This window comes from Equus quagga, chromosome 13 (assembly GCF_021613505.1).
Source record: "Equus quagga isolate Etosha38 chromosome 13, UCLA_HA_Equagga_1.0, whole genome shotgun sequence".
NCBI lineage: Eukaryota > Metazoa > Chordata > Mammalia > Perissodactyla > Equidae > Equus > Equus quagga.
In genome coordinates, this window is record NC_060279.1 from 83,147,539 (window position 1) to 83,171,607 (window position 24,069).

The 24,069-nt window shown below is 44.0% G+C and overlaps 1 protein-coding gene across 1 annotated transcript in view; it reads right to left on the bottom strand.

The window, feature by feature from the left end:
- ZNF470 (zinc finger protein 470) overlaps positions 1–24,069 on the bottom strand; it is a 43,582-nt gene that overhangs the window by 10,445 nt on the left and 9,068 nt on the right. Inside the window, exons 4-7 of the mRNA XM_046681637.1 lie at positions 23,683–23,809; positions 23,423–23,518; positions 19,781–21,605; positions 15,689–15,691 (exon numbers count right to left, since the gene is read on the bottom strand). Of these exons, the coding sequence (XP_046537593.1) occupies positions 15,689–15,691; positions 19,781–21,605; positions 23,423–23,518; positions 23,683–23,809 (2,051 nt within the window). The remainder of the gene's footprint in view (positions 1–15,688; positions 15,692–19,780; positions 21,606–23,422; positions 23,519–23,682; positions 23,810–24,069) is intronic.

Sequence of the window (24,069 nt, forward strand, 5' to 3'; positions counted from 1 at the left end):
CCCGCCGCCACCTTGCGCTCAGATTCGGGCCTCCAGAACTGAGAGAGAACAAGTTTCTATTCTTTAAGCCACCCAGTCTGTGGCACTTTGTTACGGCAGCCTGAGCAGACTAATAAATCTGTCTGCTTACTATTACATCTCCAGTGTGCAGAAGGATGCCTGGCATACAGCAGGCACTCAATAAACAGCTCTGGAATGAATAAATGGATCCATGAGTAAGGATGGCTTGAAGATTAAATGAGTTAGTCCATGTTTGACACTCAGAACAACGCACAGCATACAGGAGGTGCTCAATAAGCGTCAGCTTCTGTTACTGACACTCACAGGTCCTTGGCTCTCACTAGAGCTCCCACCCAGGGACCCTGAAGCATGGCTCACTGTCCCTGAGCAGAGGCCTCGCCTGCTGGCCGGTCCTTCCAAGGGGTGCCCAGCGATAGTGCACCCCTGCTGGCCTTGTCTGCCTCGTGGGCCACCACTTGATGAGGGAGCAGTCAGGCCAGTGGTGAAGAGTCCGGGCTTGGGAGCCTGGCAGCCTGCAATGAAATCCTGGCTCTGCCCCTCCACGGCTGTGTTTCCTTAGGCAACTGTCTTAACCTTTCTGAGCCTCGTTTCCTCAATGGGCTTCATAATGACAATGTCCCCCTCAGTAGCTGTCATGCGGGTGAGATGAGGTAATGCATATATGGTTCCAGCGCTGTGTGGAGTAAGATCCCCTTGAACATCAACTACTGCTATTATCATTTGATTAATTTTGACATTTCACATATATCTTATATATATATATTTATTTTTATTATATTATTATTATTTGATTCTTTGGCCCATATATCCTTTGGCCAGCCCAGCTATTACTTTTTTAAACCACTGACTGGAGGAAGGATCAACATACAATAAGTGGAACACACTTCACGCATACAACTTGGTAAGTTTGACATAAGTGTACACCTGTGAAACCATCGCCACAATCAAGGCCATAAACTTATCCATCACCTCCCAAAGTTTCCTCCCGCCCCCTTCATTTCTTATTTTATTTTAATTTTTAAAGTGTAATAATTCCTTCTGAAAGTCTTCCCTAAGTAGGCCCCACTTCAATTAACTCTCAATAGAATATTGACTGAGCAGGTTCCATGCACCAAGCCAGGGCTGGCACCAGGGATGCGCTGAAAACAAAACAGTCCTGGGGCCCACACCTTACAGCAAGGACGCTGGGAGGGCAGGCGGCAGGGGGAGGCTGGGAGGGCAGGGGAGGCTGGGAGGGCAGGGGGATGCTGGGAGCACAGGTGGCAGGGGGAGGCTGGGAGGCCAGGTGGCAGGGGCACCCCTCCTCTGCCGCGTGGGGGAGATTCCCCTAGATGTGGGTTTAACCCCTAATGTGCCGAACCCCTCTGAGTTCTTTGCATGCACATGTCCGAGGCCACTCATTCTAGCGCCTCATCTATTTCAGCTTCCTATCTAACGGCACAAACCAATAAACCACAAGGGAAACCTCACCAAATTCCAAAGAGCTGAAATCAGATAGGCTGTATTTTTTTTTACCTATCAGAAAGTAATTACTGTACAACTGATTAAGAAAAAAAAACTTAAACCAAAAATTCCAACCATATTGAAATAAAAACAATTACAAGTCCTTCTAAACAATGTAGGTAAAAGAAGAAATCAAGACAACAATCACAGCAAGTTAAAAAGGAGGACAACATGGTGCAGCCCCTTTGGAAAATAGTTCAAGAGTTTCTTAAACGGTTAAAGAGAGTTATCACATGGCCCAGCAATGCCACCCCTAGGTCTACACCAAGAGAACTGAGAACACCCACCCAAACAAAAAACTCCCACACTAGTGTTCACCATTGCACTGCTAAAAATAACCAAAAAGTGGAAGCAACCCAAATGTCCATCACCTGGTGACTGGATAAATAACACGTGATCTGTCAATACAGTGGAATGTTATTCAGCCATGAAATGGAATGAAGCTCTGACATAGGCTACAACATGGGTGAATCTCGAAAACAAGATGATCAGTCAAAGAAGCCAGATGCCAAAGATGACATAGCGTATGATTTCATTTGTATGAAATGTCCAGAATAGGCAAATCTAGAGACAAGAAATAAATCAGTGGTTGCCAGAGGCTGGGGGTCGACAGGGGAAAATGGCAGTGAGTGCTAATGGGTACACATTTCCTTTTGGGGTTTAAAGCATTTAAAAATGCTTTAAAATTGTGGTGATGGTTGTGCAACTCTGCAAGTATAGCATAAACCCACGAATGGTACACTTTGGGGCACATGGGGTGTATCTCAATAAAGGTGTTAACAAGGACAGAACAAACCAAAACTCACAGCTAAGTGAAGTGACACATTTAGACACTAAAATAAATTCCAGGTGGATACAAAAGATTCAAAAGTTCGCTGTTAACATCCAAGCGATAAATGGAGAGAAGGAAGCAAACAGAGGCGCTGCGTGGCCTGTGGACGGAGAAACCCTTTAGAGCTTAAAGACAAAGGAGGACACCACAGAATCAACAGGTTCGATTTTAAAAATATGGAATGCTTCTGTACTTAAAAGTATGAAAGAAATAAACAAACAGGAAACCTGGGAAGAATATTTGCCACAAGTATTTACACACACACACACACTTTAGAGTCTTTAAGAATGCTGAGATTTCTGTGCATTGGCAAAGCACAAGACAGATAACTTACCCACAGAAATGGCTAATAACCATTTTCTAAAAATCAAACCTCACTAATAACACAAACAGTGCTACTGAGAAAGAGATCATGTGACACCCTTTGTCACCTACCACACTCAGGGTTTATACCATTTGTCATTTATATCCATTTATCATTTATATCCAACGTGCAGCATAAACACCCGACAATGGCAGCATAAACCGTGAGGCTGGTGGGAAGACAGACTGCCCCAACCAACTGGGCAAGTACTATGGAGACTTATGAAAGGCCCCCAAAATATCCAGCCCAGGGTTCCTCTTCAAGGAATCACTCCAGAAGAAATCATACAAAATTCACGGAAAGACTTATGCCCACCCGTGTCCCTCGTGACATTATTTAAAACCACAAATAACTGGAAACAAATGTCCAACAATAAGGGAACCAGTAGGTGAAGCAGGGATGGCCACTAGATGAAATCTTTATGTAGCCTTTAAAACGGACGTTACCGAGGAGTTTTTAACCATCTCAAGAAATGCTCAGGACGAAATCTTCGATGAAAAAGCAGGATATGAAATTGCTTAGCCAGAGCAATTCTTATTTTTGCAAAACAACACACATCCAGGGAAAAAGACAAACCTTCGAGCATGGCTGTTTTCTGGGGTAAGACCACAGTGACTCTGAATCTCTTAGCTGGTTCTTCTGGGTTTTCTGAGCTTTTGACAACGATTATGCATTTCCACACCTACCAGGAATTTTCTTTTATGATTTACAGTATCAAAAAATGATTTTAGGGGGCCAGCCTTGTGGCCGAGTGGTTAAAGTTCCACGCGCTCCCCTTTGGCGGCCCAGGGTTTGAGGGTTTGGATCTCCACTCATCAGCCATGCTGTGGAGGCATCGCACGTACAAAGTAGAGAAAGGCTGGCACAGATGTGAGCCCAGGGCTAATCTTCATCATGTACAAAAAAGAGGAGGACTGGCAACACATGTTAGCTCAGCGCGAATCTTCCTCACACACACAAAAATAAAATGTAAAAATTTAAAAAGATGATTTAAAACAAAGTCAAACCCACCAATACTGGACGAACGTTTGGGCACACTGACTACGCAGCCAAAACTAACGCAGGGGAAACACCTACTGCATACAGCTCGATGAAAAAAACCCACGAGATCAAAATGGCAGAGCCAAAACTTGGCCAATTTTTAAAAATAACAAGCAGAGAAGGGAGACAATAAATGAAGACAGAAACACCCACATGGTTATCTCTGGGTAGAGGGACTAGGGGTGAATTATATTGTCTCACCTACACTTCACTGGATTTTCCCCATATTTTATAAGAAGCATTTATACCTATTTTTTATTATGAAATATTTCTTGCATAAAAGAAAGTTTAAAGAAGTTAAAGAAAAATGCAACCACAGCCATACACGAACCACCCACTAAAATGTCATAAAACATCTTGGGAGAGCCGAGGGCGCGCGTGCCCACCCCAGGCCGCTCCTCCCTCTGCCCGGAGGCGGCCGCTGCCTTGTGTGCAGCCTGTCCCAGCGCTGGTAACTTTGTCACACATGTGGGTGTGCAGAAGGGACATTCAGTGCTGTCTGCCCGCTGTCACGCGTCCAGCAGGGGCCTTTTGCACACTTGATGTACAGTGTCTAAGCCACCACCTCCCAGGTGCCCACCAGGGCAGGACTGGTCACTCCCGAGCTGTCCTTTCCCCCGCAGCTGACTGAAACCAATATCAGGGCACTGTCCTCCCGCATCAGGGCAGACACAGCCCTGGGAGAGCGGGCCAGGGCCGTGGGCCCTGGAGGGGTCAGGGAGTCAGAGGGTCATCCTGGGCTGGAAAGGACTGTGAGAGGGCGACATGACTCACCAGGGCCTCGTCAGTCAGCAGCTGGGCGGCCATCCCTCCACTGCCCATGGTGACCAGGGGACGGGCGGGCTGTGAGGGGCAGAAAGAGGGAGGCACGGTGAGACCAGGCCTCGGCCCGCCTCAAAATGCGGACAGGACAGAGCAGGATATGCACACACATTAATAGCAGACGCTTAGGGTGCTTATCACACACAAGGCACTTGACAAACATCTCTCATTTAACCCTCCTAACGCCCCTACATGGTGCGTATGAGTTCCACCCACCCCATTTCACGGATGAGGAAACTGAGGCCCAAAGAGATGAGCCACTCGCCCAGGATTAGACAGCGGGGATTGGAGCTGGGCTGAGTGCATCTGGGCCCACGTGCTTAACCACTAGGCTGCACTGTCTCTCAAATGCACGTCCAGACACCACACACGTATACGCCCAACACACACGCAAGCGCGCACACACACATACTGCCAATCCCACAGACTGTAGGAGCGACAGGACCCGCTGCCTGCCCCTGGCTGTGAGTACCAGCCCCAGGCCCCACCAGATGCCCCAAGACTGTCCCCACCCCCGCGGGCACCTGCCCACTCCTCACAGGGTTCCTGTGAGGCTCAACCCTGCACACGGTCAGAGCTCAGCACACCCCTGCTGCTCTGGATCACGGCTCCTGTAAGCTGAGCACGTTGCGAAGAGCAGGACGCAGTCGCCCAGGGCTCCCAGCAGCAGGGCGGGGCGCCGCAAAGTGACACGGACTCTCCAGGGAGATGCACCCCAGCCCGATTCCCTCCCAGTCCTCTGACACGCTCAGGAGAAAAAGGCTCCACGGCAGCCAGCAGGTCCTCACACTCCCCCCCACCCCTCCCTACTCTCCCCTTTGAGCAAAAGCAGAGCTCAGGCCCCCGACATAGGCAGACCATGCGATCTAGTGAGAATTACCTGGCTTTATTTCCATTTGTTTTACTGCTTGTCTCCTTTTTTACAGCGATGCCCAGCTTCCATTTACAGCAGTCACACAGAGTGCTCTTCTAAACCAAGCTGATTTAATTAAAAAATAAATAAACCAGTGAGCCAATTTAAATAAAAGACAAAGTAAAACATAGGACAAGTGGCACAGGTTAGGGCAAATTCTTAGAGTTTAAGACATGGTTCAGATCTGGCTCCACAGTGACCTGCCAGGACTTGCATGCCTCCCACGACAGGAAGCTCACTACCTGTGTCACCAACACCTCTGACTGGAGACAAGTTTTCCTTTTGCTGTAAGCCAAAATATGCCTCCCTAAATCTCCAACCCCTCAGGATCAGCTGGAAAAACCCCAGATCTCACCTACACAAAAGTCCTTTAGCTACTGCGCCATTTCTCAAAGTGCCAGAATCCCTAGGGATGCTTATTAAAATATTATTCAGAATATACATTCCTAGGCCCCTGCCCAGTCCCTCTGAATCAAACCATCTGGGATGAGGCCCCGGAATCAGAATTTCCAAACAACTATGATGATTCTGATCTTCTTAAAGTCAAAGAAGAGTCTTTTTGAAGCCAAATAGCCCCAACTTTCATAAGCAAAATGCTAAGTGATTTTCACTGCTCGGGGGCATCCACAAGGACAGGCTGGCAGAAGCCGCTAGAGCCAGGGTTCTCCCCCAGGGGGCGATCGGCCCGCAGGAGACATCTGGCAATGTCTGGAGACATCTGTGGTTGCCACAGCCTGGAGGAGAGGTGCAGCTGTGGGCATTTAGTGGGTGGAGACCAGGGATGCTGTTAAACAACCTACAATGCACAGGACAGTCCCCACAACAGAGGGTCAACAGCGTGGAGGTTAAGAAGTCCCCTTGTAGATGAGATGGCTCTTAGAGCCGGGGGCTCGTGTCCCTCCCCACTTCACGTCTGCACACTCCCTAGCACCATGCCCGGCCTGCAGTCAGCCCTCAGTGAACATGTCCTCCAGCTTCAAACACCCCAGTGGCTTCCCATGAGAAGCATGACAAATCACCCCATCCTCACCACTGGACTTCCCCACTCCCGCTCTGCTCCCCCTGGAACGCTGGGCCCCAGGCACACTGGCCTTCGCACCTGCTGTTCCCCCTGCCAGGAATGCTCTTCCCATGGCTGGCTCCTTCACACGTCAGCTCAGATGTCACCTCCTTGGAGAAATCTCCCACCTCCAGGCTCCTGAGTAAGGGCAGCACCTCGCCCCCACCCCCACCCCCTATCTTCCTGCAGCACACCTCATTATCGACAACTCCCTTTTTACAAAGATGTTTTCAAGTTTGTCATCTGTCTTCCCTCCACCAGAATGGAAGCCTCGGAGGAGCAGAGACAATGTTTTTGGATTGTGTCTCTGGCATCTGGGACAATGTCTGGCACACGGGAGGCGCCCAAACAGCGAGATGAATGAACAAACAAGCCAGCTTCTAGCACTGGCCAGGACACAAGGACAGGGGCTCCACACACAGCTGAAGGGACAAGCGTCCCTCAACCTTTCTAGAAAGTGGGCTGACAATATGCAAAGCCCATAACCCAGCCACCCTGTTCCCAGAACTCTGCCCGGAGCAACCAAAGCTCCACGTAAAACGTTATACATGGAAAAAAGATGCTTATTGTAACACTGTTCCAAGAGGCAAAAATGAACCAACCAACAATCATAAAAAACCTGGAAACAAAGTAAGTACCCAACAGCAAAGGCACAGTCACATAAATGGCAGGCACCCGTTCTAGGAAATTTCAGGCCGCCTCTAGAAAGCTGGAGTTAGTCTGACGTCACAGATACATCACGTAGGTAAGTAAGAAAAGCAAGTTGCCCAGCTTCACACATACCTTTCACCCTCTGTGGGAAAACAACCCAACACACGTGGGGGGGGGTGGGGTGCTCTGTGCGTGTGTCCAGGCCTGGGGAAGGCCGTGGAATGGTGGAATGAGGGACACCAGCTGGTGCCTGGAGGGCACGCAGTGGGAATGCGAAGGGGGACTTATTAATGTTTTCCCTTTGTATTCTTTTGTTTCCCTGGGTGCAGTGACTTCAGATTACTGTCACACTTTTTTTAAACAGAATTTAATCTAAAAAAGTGTATTCTTTCTGGACTAACCGTCTCTGACTCTTCTCCCTGCACTGGGAGGCCAGCGACACTGGCTCCTCTGGCCAGACGTGGATGCCACCAGAGCCGACTAACTCAGGAGGCAGAGGGAGCCCACGGCCCCTGGTACCTTAGCAGCCCACGAGAATGTCTTAATTTCTTCTAAAATCATAAGAAAAAAAGGTGACCCTAAACCACCTTGGGTTACATTTGTCTTTACAGCAATACAATTGCAAACTATTTTTTTTTTAATGGAAAAAGGAGCCCACGAAGGCAACGAAGTCACCACAGTCCGGAGAGTGACATGTGCATGGGGCTGGACATGTGCACATGTGACAGCTGAACCCGGTGTGGCCTGCGATCTGTGTGGCTGCAAAGCCAGTGGCTTCCTCATTTCTCTTCCTCCCCTGAGCTTCCTGGCATTTCCTTCCTTCCATTGTTTCTAACTTGAGATTGCCACGGGGAAACAATCCTGCAGCTTTACCTCAGAGAGCGGAAAGGAAAAAAGATTTCCCGTTTGTCTGGTGGTCAAGGGTGAGGGTTCTGGAACCGGGATGCCTGGGTGTGGAGTTGGATGATTCACTTAAGGACTCTGAGCCTCAGTTTCCCCATCTATAAAATGAGGACGAGGCGGGCTTACCTTGGAGTTACCATAAATGGAGGCCTATAAATGAGGCTGTCCCAGCAAAGTGCACCGAATAGTGCTTCGGGCACCCGATACACACTGTCTAAACAAACCAAGCCCTGGTCAGGAAGGGTAGGGGACAGTGACCCTTCAGGGGACGCTCACCCCCACTTTAAGAAGGCTCTGTGGGAGGCGAGAGAAGAAACAACCCCCAGCCCCACATCCTGTCACCACACACTTCCTGCCCTTCCAGGCCCCCAGCCCCTCCAGAGGCTTCTATGGGCCAGGGAAAGCTGTGAGGGGAGGAAGGGGCTGGGGGCTGGGGGTCCCACACTAGGACCCACGCGGGCAGGATGGCAGGCAGCTCTGCTGGGCCCATCTGTCCAGGTGTACACAGTCTTTCACACATGTTTGGGAGGGGCACACCCAGACGCACCCACACACAGTCACACAAACACCCAACAACACGCGAAGAGAGAGACACAGGTGGACACACAGAGACAGGTAAAGACACGGACTGGGGTAGACCCTGGGAGAGATACACCCCCACGCTCACAAACACACTCACACCCAGAGACAGAGACACACAGAGGAAAGACTAGACACAGGTGGACACCCGGAAGGCACCCTCACCCTGACACCAAGGATGGAAATAAAGGCAGACACACACACACACACAACCAGAGACACAGACACAGTCAGTCACCCAGAGATACCCGCAAGAGACAGGCAAAGACCAGACACAGGTGGACACCCAGAGAGACACCTGCCACAGAGACACCACAGAGAACAAGACAGAGAGGCACACACACTCACACGAAAAGGCAAGGACACAGGGGCCACCCAGACACACACACGCAGAGACGGCCAAAGCCGGATCTCGGCCCAGCAGTCACAGGCACGCACAGACCCGCCTTCTCCCCGACACATCGGACCAGGTCGGCGACAGCTCTCTCTCTTCCTCTCCCGGCCCGCACACCCTCTCTGAGCCCGGGCCCGCACGCCCTCCCTCCAGCTGGCACCCGCTCCCCCGGGCCCGCACCCCAGCTCTCCGGCCCGCACCCCACTCCTCGGGCCTGCGCGCCCTCCCCGCGCCCACACGCCCCTCACCTGGGCCAGCCCGCCCCTCCCCTCTCCTCCCGCCCCGCCCCTCCCCCGCCGCGGACTCACCGCGCCGCTCCGCCAGGACAATGACCGGCGCCCGCGAGGCCCGCCCGCCCACACTGCGCCTGCGCGGAAGGCGCCGGACTACACTTCCCAGAAGCCCGCGCGCCGCCGCCTCGGCTCGGGCCGCCTCCGAGCGAAACCCAACAGACCGAGCAGAGCCGAGTGGAGCCGATCCCGAGACCCGACCGCGCCCATCTATCTCCCAGAGGTCCCCGCGGCACCGCAGCCAAGGGGCGGGGCTTGTGGGGGGATTGACAGGGAGGGCGGGCAAGGGGGTAAGGGGAGAGGGAGAAGGGTTGGGGGTGGGCACAAACAGTGTAGGGACACACGACAAATAATAAATGTGCAACTGAAATTTCACAATGTTGTAAACTATCATAATCTCATTTAAAAAGAAGAAAAAAATGTTATACAGTAGGCATCTTTTTCGTTCAGCATAATTCTCTAGAGATTCATCCAAGCTGTTATACGTATCAATAGTTTGTCACGTCATTGCCTGGTGTTATTCCATGGTATGGATGTGCCACAATTTGGGTACCACATCTGGGATGCTTCCAATCTGAGGCTATTCCGGGTTTTTTTCCTTTTCTTTTCTTTCCATTGTGGTAAGAACACTTAACATGACACCTACCCTCAAATTTTTAAGTTCATAATACAGTATTGTTAACTACAGGCACGATCTTGTACAGCAAATCTCTAGAACTTAATCATTTTGCATAGCTGAAACTTCATACCCGTTGAACAATAACTCCCTTTCCCTCTCCCTACCACCCCCTGACAATCCATTCTACTCTGCTTCTATGTTGTTGACTATTTTAGATACCTCGTATAAACGCAGTGTTTGTCTTTCTGTGTCTGCCTTATTTGACTTAGCACAGTGTCCTCAAGGTTCACCCATATTGTTGCGTATGGCAGGATTTCTTTCTTTTTTAAGGCTGAATCATATTCCATTGTATATTATACCATATTTTCTTTATCCATCCATCTGTCAATGGACATTTAGGTTGCTTCCACATGTTGGCTATTGTGAATAATGCTGCAGTGAACCAAGGAGTGCAAATATCTATTCGAGATCCTGATTTCAATTCTTTTGGATAAATACCCAGAAGTGAGATTGCTGGATCATATGGTATTTCTATTTGATTTTCTGTAGGAAACTCGATACTGTTTTCCATAACGGCTGCATCATTTTACATTCCCACAGCAGTGTCCAAGGGTTCCAGTCTCTCCACACCCTCACCAACACTTTTGTTTTTTTGATGATAGCCATTCTAACAGGTGAAGGGTGATGTCTCTTTTGTGGTTTTGACTTGCATCTCTGTGATGGTTAGTGATGTTGTACACCTTTTCATATACTAGTTGGCCATCTGTATGTCTTTAGAGAAATGTCTATTCTATTCAAGTCCTTTGCCCACTTTTTAGTCAGGCTTTTTTTAGCTAATGAGTTGAAGGAGTTCCTTACATATTTTGGATATTAACCCCTCATCAGATATTTGGTTTGCAAATATTTCCTCCCACTCTATAGGTTGCCCTTTCACTGTTGTTTCCTTATTATGGGTTATTGTGTGAACATAAATCTTCATTTCTGAGGAATAAATGCCCAGGAGTGCAATTTCTAGATTGTATGGTATTTGCATTTTTAGTATTTTTTAAAAACAAACTGCCAAACTGTTTTCCAGAGTGACTGTACCATTTTACATTCCTACCAGCAATTTATGAAATATACAGTTTCTCCAAATTCTTGCCAATATTTGATGTTGCCATTATACATTTTTTTATTTTAGCAATTTTAGTAAATGTGTACTGACATCTCATTGTGGGGTTTTTGTTTCTATTAACAGACTTTATTTTTCAGAACAGTTTTAGGTTTACAGAAAAATTGAGCAGATAGTACAAAGAGTTCTCATATACCCAGCTTCCTGCACACAATTTCCTCTATTATTAAACACTGGCATTAGTGTGCCACATTTGTTACAATTAATGAACTGATATTAACACATTATTACTAACTAAACTCCATAGTTTACATTAAGGTTACTCTTTGTGTTGTATTCTTCTGTGGGTTTTGGAAAATTCATAATAACATGTATCCACCATTACAGCAGCATACAGAATAGTTTCACTGCCCTAAAAATGCCCTGTACTCCATCTATTCATGCTCCTCCATCTTCATGAGCCCCTGGCAACCGCTGATATTTTTCCTGTCTCCATAGTTTTGTCTTTTCCAGAACGTCATATAGTTGGAATCAAACAATACATAGCGTTTCCGGACTGGATTCTTACACTTAGCATTTAATATGCATTTAAGATTTCTCCATGTTTTTTTTTTTCCCAGCTTGATAGCTCATTTCTTTTTATCACTGAATAATAATCGACTATAGGTACCACAGTCTGTTTATCCATCCACCTATTAAGGGACATCTTGGTTGCTTCTGTGGGGGATCGGGATTGGCCACCTCAACATATGTCTTTTTGGCTTGCTTATTTTTGAGAACAAGACTCTGAAAGAAACTTTGACCTACCCCCAACTGCCTAAAGAATTTAAAATAGAATGGCCTGTTCCAGGAAGGAGCTAATACCATAAGATAACTGTAATGTAAAACATGTCTCTCAGGTCACATTGTCTGTAGTTGGCCCATTTTCACTTCCATCTCCATGGAAGTTGCCTTCTACCCCCTTGAAGTCCCAAACCACTGCCCCCAACGTCCTCCTTTGTCTTTAGCTGAAGATGACATTTAAGCTGACAGCTCAGCCATTTTAGCGAGTTACCCAATTTCCTGGATTTCTCCCACGTATACATGTTATAAAGCTTTGTTTGGTTTTCTCCTGTTATTCCGTCCCATGTGAATTTAATTTGTAGCCCAGCCAGAAGGACCTAGAGAGGGTAGAGGAATTCTCTTCTCCAATTCTTCCATCAAACTTCTATAAAGATCCGTGTGCAGCTTTCTGTGTGGAAATGTTTTCAGCTCGTTTGAGTAAATACTCAGGAATGTGATTGCTGGATGGTATGGTAAGACTCTGCTTAGCCTTGTAAGAAACTGCCAAACTGTCTTCTAAAGTGCATTCCCACCAGCAATGAATGAGAGCTCCCATCACCCCACATCCTTGCTCCACATCCTCACCAGCATTTGATATTGCGAGTGCCTTTTGGATTTTTATCATTTTAATAGGTGTGTAGTGGTATCTCCTTGTTGTTTAAATTTGTGGTTCTCTAACAACATATGATGGTGAGCATCTCCTCCTATGTTTATTTCTCATCTGTGTGTCTTTGGTGAGGTGTTTGTTCAGATCCTTTGCCCATTTTTCAATTAGGTTGTTTTCTTATTGTTGAGTTTTAAGAGTTCATTGTATATTTTGGACAAAAGTCCTTTATCAGACATGTATTATGTCCTTCACCTGTCTACAAAATGTAGACAATTCTACATTTGTATGAGAACTCAAAGTCCCTGGGGGATGGAGGAGGCATAAGATGGATGGGCCTGGGTCCCTGAGACACTGAATGGAGCAGAGCCTCCAGCCCTTATCACCTGTGATAAACTTTTACTGGGATACGAGACTGCACTTTCTTCTTAATTTGCATTAGAGACCTTGAAATCTGGTGTTATAACCTGACTTGTATCCCCCCCAAATTCATATGTTGAAGCCTCGACACGCAGTACCTCAGAATGTAATCATGTTTGGAGATAAAGTCCTTAAAGAGGTGACCGAGTTAAGACTTGGCCACTAGACTAGGTTCTAATCCAATCTGACTGATGTCTTTATAGGAAGAGGAGATTAGGACCCACAGACATGGAGAGGGATGACCAAGTGAATTCACAGAGAGAAGGCAGCCATCTACACGCCAAGGAGAGAGGCCTCAGGAGAAACCAACGCCCCAACATGTTGATCTTGCCTCTAGAACTGTGAGAAAACAAATTTCTGTGTTCAAGCTGCCCAGTCTGTAGTATCTTATTATGGCAGCCCTACCAAACTGATGCACTGGGGGAGGGGCAGCCAGAGGCTCTTCCAGAGCTGCCAGAGCCCTGGGGCCCTGTGGGTCTGAAGTTCCTCTTCTGGGCACACTCACCATCCCAGCCTCACCCAGCCACTTCCAGCTGGGGCTTCCATTCTCTGCCTTTGCTCTTCCTTCCCAGAAAGAGGAGCTCTGGGAACCACAGGGTACCAAGGCAGTGTGTGTGTAAAGAGTGAGTGGGCCCAAGGGGAGGCGGACAGGGAAGGGCTGCAGCCTGAGCCTCTGTCTCTTCTAGAACATCTGGATCAGGACCCAAGATTCCAGCCAGCAGTGTGGGAGTTGGGTGATGCTGAGGCGGGCCTGTGTGTCCAGGTGTCCTGCACCTCCCTCCATCCCCCAGCATGTCTTGTCTGATGTGTTCCCAGCTCACAGGCACTGGTTCTGTGATGAGACTCATTTTTCTGATCCAGTGGCCACAAATGACTCAGCCCAAAAAGTGCCAGAGGAGACCCAGAGCCAATGCGTCTGCTCAGGGACCCCCTGAGCATCAGAGATGCCCAGATGAGGAATACAGGGACATACTACTTCTAGGGAGAGAGAGGGGACCTACTGTCAGAGCATTACCAATATGACGGGCTCTTAGTGCCTGTGCCAGGTATGGACTTGGTTTCTGGGAGGACACAAGGGATGGAGTGTGGGCTCCCCCTCTGTGAGCCAGGCTAGTATCCCATTCACGAGGATACCATGACCTAATGATCTGATGACCTAATCCCCTCCCAAAGACCCCACCTCCTAATACCATAACCTTGGGAATTAGGTTTCAACACATGAACTGGGGTAGGGGAAGGAAGACATATTTAGTCTATAGCACCGTCCCTGTGGAACAAGGGGAGCTCTGGCCCTGGGCCTCACTGCTCACAAAGCTGGCTTCCTCATCACCTATGGCCCCACTTGGATCTTCTACACCAGCTGAGCAGACCCTTCCCATTCCCAGGACTCTTCCCAGAACCTTCCAAATCCAAGAGCTGGGGTCTGTGTTCTTGAATCCGGCAACCAACTGTCTCCTCTGATTTAAGAACTGTGACCTCTCCAGAGGCACAGCCCTGGCAAGAGCATAGTGGAGTGGCCAGGCTGAGCCTCCCCTCCCACCCTCAGGAGCCCAGGGTGAGAGTCCAGCTGGTACCCAATTTTTACATGCAATTCTTTTTTTCTTTCTTCTTCTTTTTAAAAAAATTAGATTCTGATAACTTTTTTCTCCTTTGTCACTTTCTGGAAGTCTGGAACGATTTGCAACTTTTTGTGCATTTAGCTATTTACAAAACATTCATGCATTTTAAAAGATTATTTCATCACTTCATCTTGAGTCTTGTTCTAAAGACTCTTGTTCTTCTTGTTCTACTTAGTAAAGCAACATTTTCAGGTTATCTAAATTTTTCTTCCCCAAAGAAGGAAATACTCAGCACCTTTTTTTTTTTTTTTTTGGTTAAGAAGATTGGCCCTGAGCTAACATCTGTTACCAATATTCTTCTTTTTACTTGAGAAAGATTGTCCCTGAGATAACATCCATGCCATTCTTCATCTATTTTGTATGTGGGATGCTGCCACGGCATGGCTTGATGAGCAGTGTGTAGGTCTGCACCCAGGATCCAAACCTGAGAACCCTCGGCTGCCGAAGTGGAGTGTGTGAACTTAACCAGTATGCCACCAGGCTGGCCCCAGATAGCACATTTTTTAAAAAGTTTCAACTGATAGGTTTATGTAATTGATTGATTTTATGGACCCCAAGAAAACCTTACACCTGTTTTATGTGTTTTCAAAATAATGTGTGCTTTCTAAATTTTGATTTTTCAACATTAACATTCATTTTAAGCCACTTATGTCTATCTAACCTGTTGAGGCACATTTTCTCTCACCTTTCCTTTAAAATAACTCAGAATTTTATTAAAGCCTCTTATTTCCTGTGAAAACACTATATTTTAAAATGCCAATAATGATATTAACTAAAATCTCCGGACTATTGGGTAGAAAGAAATCCTCAATGATGCTAGTCCCAATTTGAGTTACTCTGAATCATTTGTAAGTCAGACTGTCTCCTTTTGGGAATGTATTCATGTTTAGTTGAAGAAACAGCAGCCTCCAGATGACCATTTATTGCTCATATGAGGAATGTCCAGAACGTTCTATGAGGTACATGCAATCTGAGTTCCAGGCTCCTTGGATCTAAGGAGCACAGACACTTCATGTGAAGGCCACATCTGGAGCAGGCGGTGGGAGTTTTTCCCGCTGTGATCTAGAAATGTTGATTGCCTCAACTTATCACATGGCTCCAGTGTCACCTCTAGACCAACTTCCTGCAAAGGTCAAGGTCAGTCCTTCTGAGGTAAATTGCCAGAAACGTTTCTCAGTTGTCACAACTTCTCTCTAGTAGCTCTGGTGTCTCTTCCTCTTCTTATAAGGACACCAGTCCTATCAGATTAGGGCCCCACCCTTAGCACCCCATTTAACCTTAATTTCCTCCTTAAAGGCCCTACCTCCAAATACAGTCACATGGGGTTTAGGGCTTCAACATATGAATTTGGGGGAGGGGGAGATAATCACAATAAAATATGGAATTTAACCAGCATCTCACTTTAGCAACCCACAAAAGGAGTCTCTCAATTTGGTTTTGAGCAACCTTAACCCTACGACTTCAAACAGTCTAAGACATCTTTCAACAATGTCATACAAACACCCTTAGTTGAAATTTGGAAATTCAATATCTGAGTTTTAAATTACACAAAGCAGTTATCTACTAGCATCATATACAGGCTTTGGGCTTAGCATCTCTCTTCCTCTTTAAACTGTCATTATCCAGGACCCTAGAATCACCGCTGTTCATCTCAGGTGGCTACAACTAATAATAATTCACTTGGCTTTTTGCCCAGTGTACACCACAAGTTGTTACTTTCCTAGGCTAGAAAAGAAACGTGAGTTTTACCTGCCCCATCTCTCCCAAAAGCCAACCCCTAACACCTCAAAATTTCCAAAGATTCTACTGCTTATTATCGAGTCTTCATTCCAAATTCTGAATTGGTTGTTTCTTTAATTGTAAGCAAATGAGCAATGTAAGCCAAAAATGAAATATTGGAAGGATAACGGGTATTCTGAGGAATTACAGCCTTAGAAAGCACAAAAACTAGGGTGGCTCCAAAGATCACAGCCACGGGAACATTGGCATCATCAGTTTAGGGAGCTGCCATTGGATGACACAGATCCAACTGCTTCTTTGAAACTCCAGAGGGAACGGGATTGGCCAGGTCCATCAGAACCATATGGCAGGATGGCCAGTTACTCAAAGGAAAAGAAGAGGTGGTGCAGTCAAAAGGAGGAGGCAAGGAAAACTTGGCAGAGAAAAACAGAAAAATATATATTTTCGGTTTTATTTTTGATATTACAATTATGAGTTTATACTAGAAAACAGGTCTGAAAAATTTTTTTCATATCGTATAGCACAGCTATCTTTCTATGACTATATACACATTTATATTTCCTTTTTCAACAGCTGCATAGAATTCTATTGAATGAATAAAGCATGACTAACTTACCCATTTACCCATTACCCTAATAGTTTCTAATAGTTGACGCTTGAGAAAAAAGTTTTTTGCCATTATACATTTACCTACCTTTGTACACTTTGGTTTCTGAAGAGTATTGATTCAAATGATATATACATACAGCAATTTATATAACTGACAATGGAACTGTCTTGTTTTTCATACAGTCACCAAAATTGGATATTATCACTCTTCTATGATTTAAAATCAATCTATGGGGGGAAAAAAAGTAGATATATCATTTCATTTTTCATTTCCTTGACTACTAGTGATATTGGGTAATTTTCATTAGCTGTTTTTATTTCATCTTCTTTTAACCAGATGTTAGCTTTGTCCGTTTTTCTGCAGAGTTGCAGGTGTTACTGATTTGTAATAGTGCTTTGAATGTCAGGAGTTATTATCCTTTGTTATATTTGTTGCAAACATTTACCTTCAGTCTCTCATTTGTCTATTAATTTTGACTCTGATGTTTTCCAAACATGCTATTTAGTTTAATGTCAGCTCCTGGGTTATGTGTAATGCTTAAGAAGGTCTGCCTCAAACCAAGGTTATACTGTTTTTCTTGTACTTTAGTATCTTACATTTAGATCTTTAATCTTTCAGAGCTTCATTAGTGTGTAAAGTATATATCTATGTCTGTCCAGAGAGCTAAGTGTCCCAACAGCATTTGATCATCTCCCCCCTGCAATGAAAAATTCTTATCAGATATAAGGAGAGTCTAAAAGCTCCATGTGCTCTGGATAAGCCCGCCCATCCCCTAGCCTCTATCCTAAAGTAAAGAGGGACCCCAAAGCTCCATTTTCTAGCAGTCATGTCCTCTTGGTAAGAGCTGCCCTCATGTGGCCTTCTATACTGCCATAGGCAGCAGTCAAGAGGGAACCCAGGAGCTCTGGGCGCTCCAGGTAGGAGTCCTCTTGCAGAGGTGGGGGTAACTACTAAAGGGCAGGGGATTTCTTTTGGGATGATGAAAAGCTTGTAAAATTAACTGTGGTGATGGTTTCACAACTTTGAACATACTAAAAGTCATTGAATTGTATACTTTAAATAGGTGACTTGTATGGTATGTGAATTATATCACAATAAGGTTCCAAAAAAACAAAACAAAACAACAGCCTTAAATCACTATTGATAAAGAGTGAATGGAGCTCTCATGATCCTTGTTAAACCATCAATTCTCTTCCTCCAACACTCAGAGCAGATTAATTATCTGCCTTGGAACTATTAAGACTACAGTCACACTTCGCATAGTGACGTTTCAGTCAACAACAGACTGCATATGCGATGGTGGTCCCATAAGATTAGTACCACCCAGCCGAGGTGTGTAGTAGGCTATACTATCTAGGTTTGTGTAAGTACACTCTGAGGTTCACACAAAATCGTGTAACGATGCATTTGTCAGATATCTCCATTGTTAGGCAATGCATGACTGTATTCTCATTATGCTCTTTGTGTCTGACATTACCTCTCGCTCTTCCCTCACCCTCTGCCTCTAATGCCCATAAGTTCTGGGGGTAGGAAGGCACCCTCGACCAGCACTCCCTAGCTCCCTCTTTAGACCATTTCCTGTCATGATACACATCACATTCTTACTACATAGTATGCATTTCAATTTTTTTTCTTTTCCCACCAGAGCTGAGGGCAAAATTTTTTGTACATTTTGCATCCTGCTGTCTCCCCAGCACCTAAAGTAGTGCCTGACACATTAGTAAATGCTCAATTGATGTTAACTGAATGAGTGCTACATTCCCAATGCAGTACTACATTCCTTGCTATATGACAATTCTACAGGTGGTCAGAAATCAGCTTTTCAACTTAAAAATACATCAAGATCTTTACTGTAATATCAATAAATTTACATATTTAATTTGGGGAGAAATATCTTTGTCAGACTGAGTCTTTCTATATAGAGACATGTCTAGCTTTCCATTTACTCTATTTTTAAATATTTAAAAAGTAAGTTTAAGCTTTAACATCTACATTCATAAGCCAATTGCAGTGTATGTTTTTGTTTTGGTATCAGTCTCACAGAACAAGATAGGAAGCTTTACAGTATTTTATGCTCTAGAACAATTTAAATCTCACAGGAATTATCTCTGGGGCTTTTCTACAGGTGAAAGTGTTCAACTACCTTTTTCAGTTTAGTTCATGGCTATTAATCTATTAAAGTTTTCTAGCTGGTTTATTCTAATTTTTAATACTATCCCCTGGGCTAGTCCTACATTCTATCAAATGCTTTTGTTCTAATTGGCCTATTCTCACTTTTAGGTGCCAGGTGGAGTGAGAAGTCCTCAACAATGCTATGTGTCCTATTCATACAGACAGTGGTAAGCCACCATATTACCTTGTACATCATAGAAACTTTCAGTTCTGAATGTGTTCATCTTTCCTACCTACTGGGAGAATAAAGAGTCCTCTGCCTGCTCTAAAATCTGCAGGTTTGTTAATCGAGACCTACTACTTCTTTTTACTCATAGCTGAATATGATTGTAAGCAAACCATTACCTTAATGGCACTAATTATCTGAAAAGGATTGTGTGCTAAATTCTTTAAATGGATTACCTAACATATTCTTCAAAACAAGCATTTTAAATGGAAAAGTAACATGAATATATATTTTTATTTTTAAAAGATTAAGCTGGCTACTGTGTTAAAAATGCGCTTGAGAGGAACAAGAGGGAAAGTGGTTACAACGCTATTGCAGAAATCCAAATGAGATGGTTGTGTCTTGGACTATCAAGACAGGATACGGACTGGAAAAAAAGTAGGTGTATCTAGAAGTATTTAAAATAATGAATTTAGAGGATTTGGTGGTATGGGGGTGAGGAGGAAGGAATAATTGAGGATGACTCTCCAATATGAATTCGCCGATGATGAGCAAGATGTACACTCTGCCTGAAGGCTTTTCCACATTCTTTACATTCATAGGGCCTTTCTCCAGTATGAATTCTCTTATGTAGCGTAAGATGGGCAATCTGGCTGAAGGCTTTGCTACATTCCTTACACTCATAAGGTTTCTCTCCTGTATGAATTCTTTGATGTAGCGTGAGGGATTTACGATGGCTAAAGGCTTTCCTACAAACGTTACATTCATAAGGTTTCTCACCTGTATGACACCTTTGGTGACAAATCAGGGATGCCCTCTGTCTGAATGCCCTTCCACATTCAAGACATTCATATGGCCTTTTGCCAGTGTGAAGTCTCTGATGTTGAACAAGATAGGAGCCATCACTAAAGGCCTTCCCACATTCAATACATTCATAAGGCTTCTCGCCAGTATGAACTCTCTGGTGTTGAACAAGGTGTGCAATTTGACTGAAGGCCTTACCACAGTCCTTACATTCATAAGGTTTCTCTCCAGTGTGTATTTTCTGATGTTGTGCAAGGTGTGCATTCTGGCTGAAGGTTTTGCTACATTCCTTACATTCATAAGGTTTCTCTCCAGTATGAACTCTCTGATGATGAGCAAGGTGTGTGCTCTGCCGAAAAGCTTTTCCACATTCCTTACATTCGTAGGGTTTCTCTCCAGTATGAACTCTTTGATGAAGAGTAAGTGAGCCACGATGGCTGAAGGCTTTCTCACAGACAGTACATTCATAAGGTTTCTCTCCTGTATGAATTCTCTGATGCACAGTCAGGGATGACCCATGGCTAAAAGCCTTCCCACACACATTACATTTGTAAGGTCTCTCTCCAGTATGAATTCTCTTATGCTGAATAAGTCCTATGTGATCAGTGAAAGCCTTCCCACAGTCAATGCAATCAAAGGGTTTCTCTCCAGTGTGGTAATATCTCCGATGACGTATAAGAGATGCATTCTGCCTAAAAGCTTTCCCACAGTCAATACATTCATAAGGTCTTTTGCCAGTGTGAATCCTTCGATGATGAGCAAGGGATGAACAATCACTAAAAGCCTTTCCACATTCAATACATTCATAGGGTTTCTCTCCAGTGTGAACCCTCTGATGTTGAGCAAGATGTGCAAGCTGGCTGAAGGCTTTATTGCACTGCTTACATTGATACGGTTTTTCTCCAGTATGAACTCTCTGATGTTGAATAAGATGAGCATTCTGGCTGAAGGCTTTCCCACATTCAGTACATTCAAAGGGTTTTTCTCCTGTGTGTATTCTCTGATGTTGGGCAAGGTGGGCACTCTGGCTAAAGGCTTTCCCACAGTCAATACATTCATAGGGCTTCTCTCCTGTATGAATTCTTTGATGAAGAGTAAGGGTTGAGATTTTGCTGAAAGTTTTCTCACAGTCATTACATTTCAAAAGTTTCTTTTCTCCATAGACTTGCTTGTGTTTCTTAAGAAATGAATGTGTTTTTAAGATTTTCTTACCTGTGTCAAAACTATATATTCTCTCTTCCATGGGAAATACCTGTTTTATATAAGATAATGTATTCAGATGAAAAATTCTCCCAGATTTGTTAGAATGGTCTCTTTTCTCAGTAAGGGTATCTATATTGGTGATTCTCTCTTGCCTAAAATGTGTCTTCTGACTTACGGGCTCCCTCTCAAACAGGTCTTCACAGTTTCCCCAGTTTTCCTCTAATGTGGAAGATTCAAGGTCATAGTTTGTAAGCCTTTCCATTATCATTGCCTGGGATAATTTTTCTTTAAAAATGTCCTGGTTTGCAGATAATTCCCTGGTCATCCACACATATTCCAAGTCTGAAAGATATTAAGAGAGCAAATGTCTCCTTTAATGCTAGAAGAATAGAAACTTCCAAACTAAAACCATGTGACTCAAAAACTTATTGAAGCTCACAAGAAGGGCATGTTTCTGAAAACTCTTAGATAAAGCTAGGCAATGCAACCATCCTTGCATTTCTGGAATAAACTCTCCTTGGCTATGGTATATTATTTCAATATGACCTGTTATTTAAGACTTTGGACCACTTCATAATTCAGATTTGTCTGTTAATTTCTTTTTTTGTGCTATTTTGGTATCAAATGTTATGCTGTCTTCATAAACACTTTTTTTTAAAGTTCTCCTTTTTATTCTCTGTCATGAAACACTTTAAACAATGTTGGTGATGCTTTTCCTTAAAGGTTTTATAGAATTGATTTGTGAAACTATTTGGGGTTGTTGCTTCTTTTCTTGGGGAGGCAGTTCTAAGACATTCTATATTTCTTCTATGCTAACTGGTCTGTTTAAATTTTCTCTCTCTTCTGGGGTCACTTGTGGTCATTTATATTGTCCTAAAATATCATCCATTTCATCTATGCTTTCAAATTATTTACAGAGAGTTGAGAAAAATAGATTTATGGTTATTTATCATTATTTCTAATTTGTTTTCTCTCATCTGTTCTGACAGTTTAAATATTTTATTGGTTTTCTAAAGAAGTACCTATTTGATTTATTTTCATTAGATCTATTGTTTTCTAATTTATTTATTCCTACTTTTATCTCTAAAAGTATAAATTACTAAACGTAACTTACTTTAACTTTCCTTAGATTCATTTTGTTCTTTTTCTAGTATCTTGAATTGAATGCTTAATTCATTTATTTTTCACTATTTCTTATTTATTAATGTACATAATTAGGGCTACAAGTGACCTACCAATAATCCTCTTCTTGAAACTATGAGAAGTGAAAACAAGAAATTAGGCCACACTATAGGCTACAGAATAAACTGCAACCATCTCACTTGTGGCTCATTTCCCTGCAATATATATATATAATCTCTTATCTAGCTTTTTAAACCAGAAAAATGGCTCTCAAGTAAGGCAGGGAACAAATAAATAAACTTGAAGAAAGTACACTGGGCCAAAAATCCCAACGAGTACAACAAAAGTGGGGAGATTATGGACAAAGAGGAAGGAGGTAACATTAATGAGCTCATTTCTTCACCTTTCATATGGATAGCAAAAGATGATGTCTTCAATTTCAAGTGGATGAATTTTAAAATACAGATTAAAAATTATTATAAACACATAAGGGAACAAGTTGTCAGACTAAAAACCTTCCCAATTCAAGAGGTAGGATGGTGTGAAGGGGAAATAAAGAAAAAACAGACATAAACAACAAAACAAAAATAAATAACAACAAAAAAAAAAACCAAAGAGAAAAATAATTAAAAGCAGAGAGAAGAATATAGCTATAACACTTGTTAACCCAATAAACTCACTTTTTAAAGAATGGAAAATATTTAAACCAGTTCAAAAAACTAAACACAAATTTGCCTAAAGAATTCAGAAATGTTGAAAGTCAGGGATTATTATAACAATATGGGTAGCTGAGCAGAACTAGGTAAACACCAATGGAACATGACAGAGTTCAGAAACAGACTGTGGTATTTGCAGGAAATTCATAAAGGTAAAGGTGGTATGTCACACCAGTGGGGAAGAGAAGATCCATTAAAAAAATGGTGCGAGGAACAAAAAGTTTTAATTTGGGAGGGGTTTTGAGAGGTGTTTTCCAACAAGTACCAAAGAGAAGAAACATCTTGAGAATAGTTTCCTAGCTCTACTTATCCTTCACTTACCTGGGCATAGGCCTCTTGTCATCTCTCCTTTCATCATCCAGGGCTCTTTACCTTGTTCCAATAAGGAGATCACATCTGGTTTAGAAATACAAAGACCTGCATAGAAGAAAAAATAATAAAGTTGGTTAATCTGTGGATATTCCAGAGCTATGACCCAGTCCAAATGGTACTGAGAGAAGAGGGGCATTACAGGAAAATGCTGATAAGGGCATGAAGCACTAATGAGTTATGGGGAGATGGAAGGGGGAAGATACTCTTACCCAAGGAAACCAGGTTCCTGTAGTTCTCCAACATCACCTTCTTGTACAAAGTCCTTTGAGCAAGATTCAGCCATTCCCACTCATCTTGGGAGAAGTCTATGGCCACATCTGTGAAAGTCACTGAATCCTAAAATGACACAAATATAATCTTTCTCAGTAAGTATTCATGCCCCCACTTAGCTGGCTCTAAGGTAAAGGGTTATGCTGCACACTTTTGGATAAAAATATTGTGTATAAGTAATTGCACTGGGAGTCTAAACGATCCAGGTCAGGTAGTTACTGGACAACTTTTCTGCCCAGTTATATTGCACATATTAAGAAAAAGAAGATATGAGAGATACTCTCTGCTCTTGGAGCATTTCCAGCTTTATGGTGGTGAGAAGACAT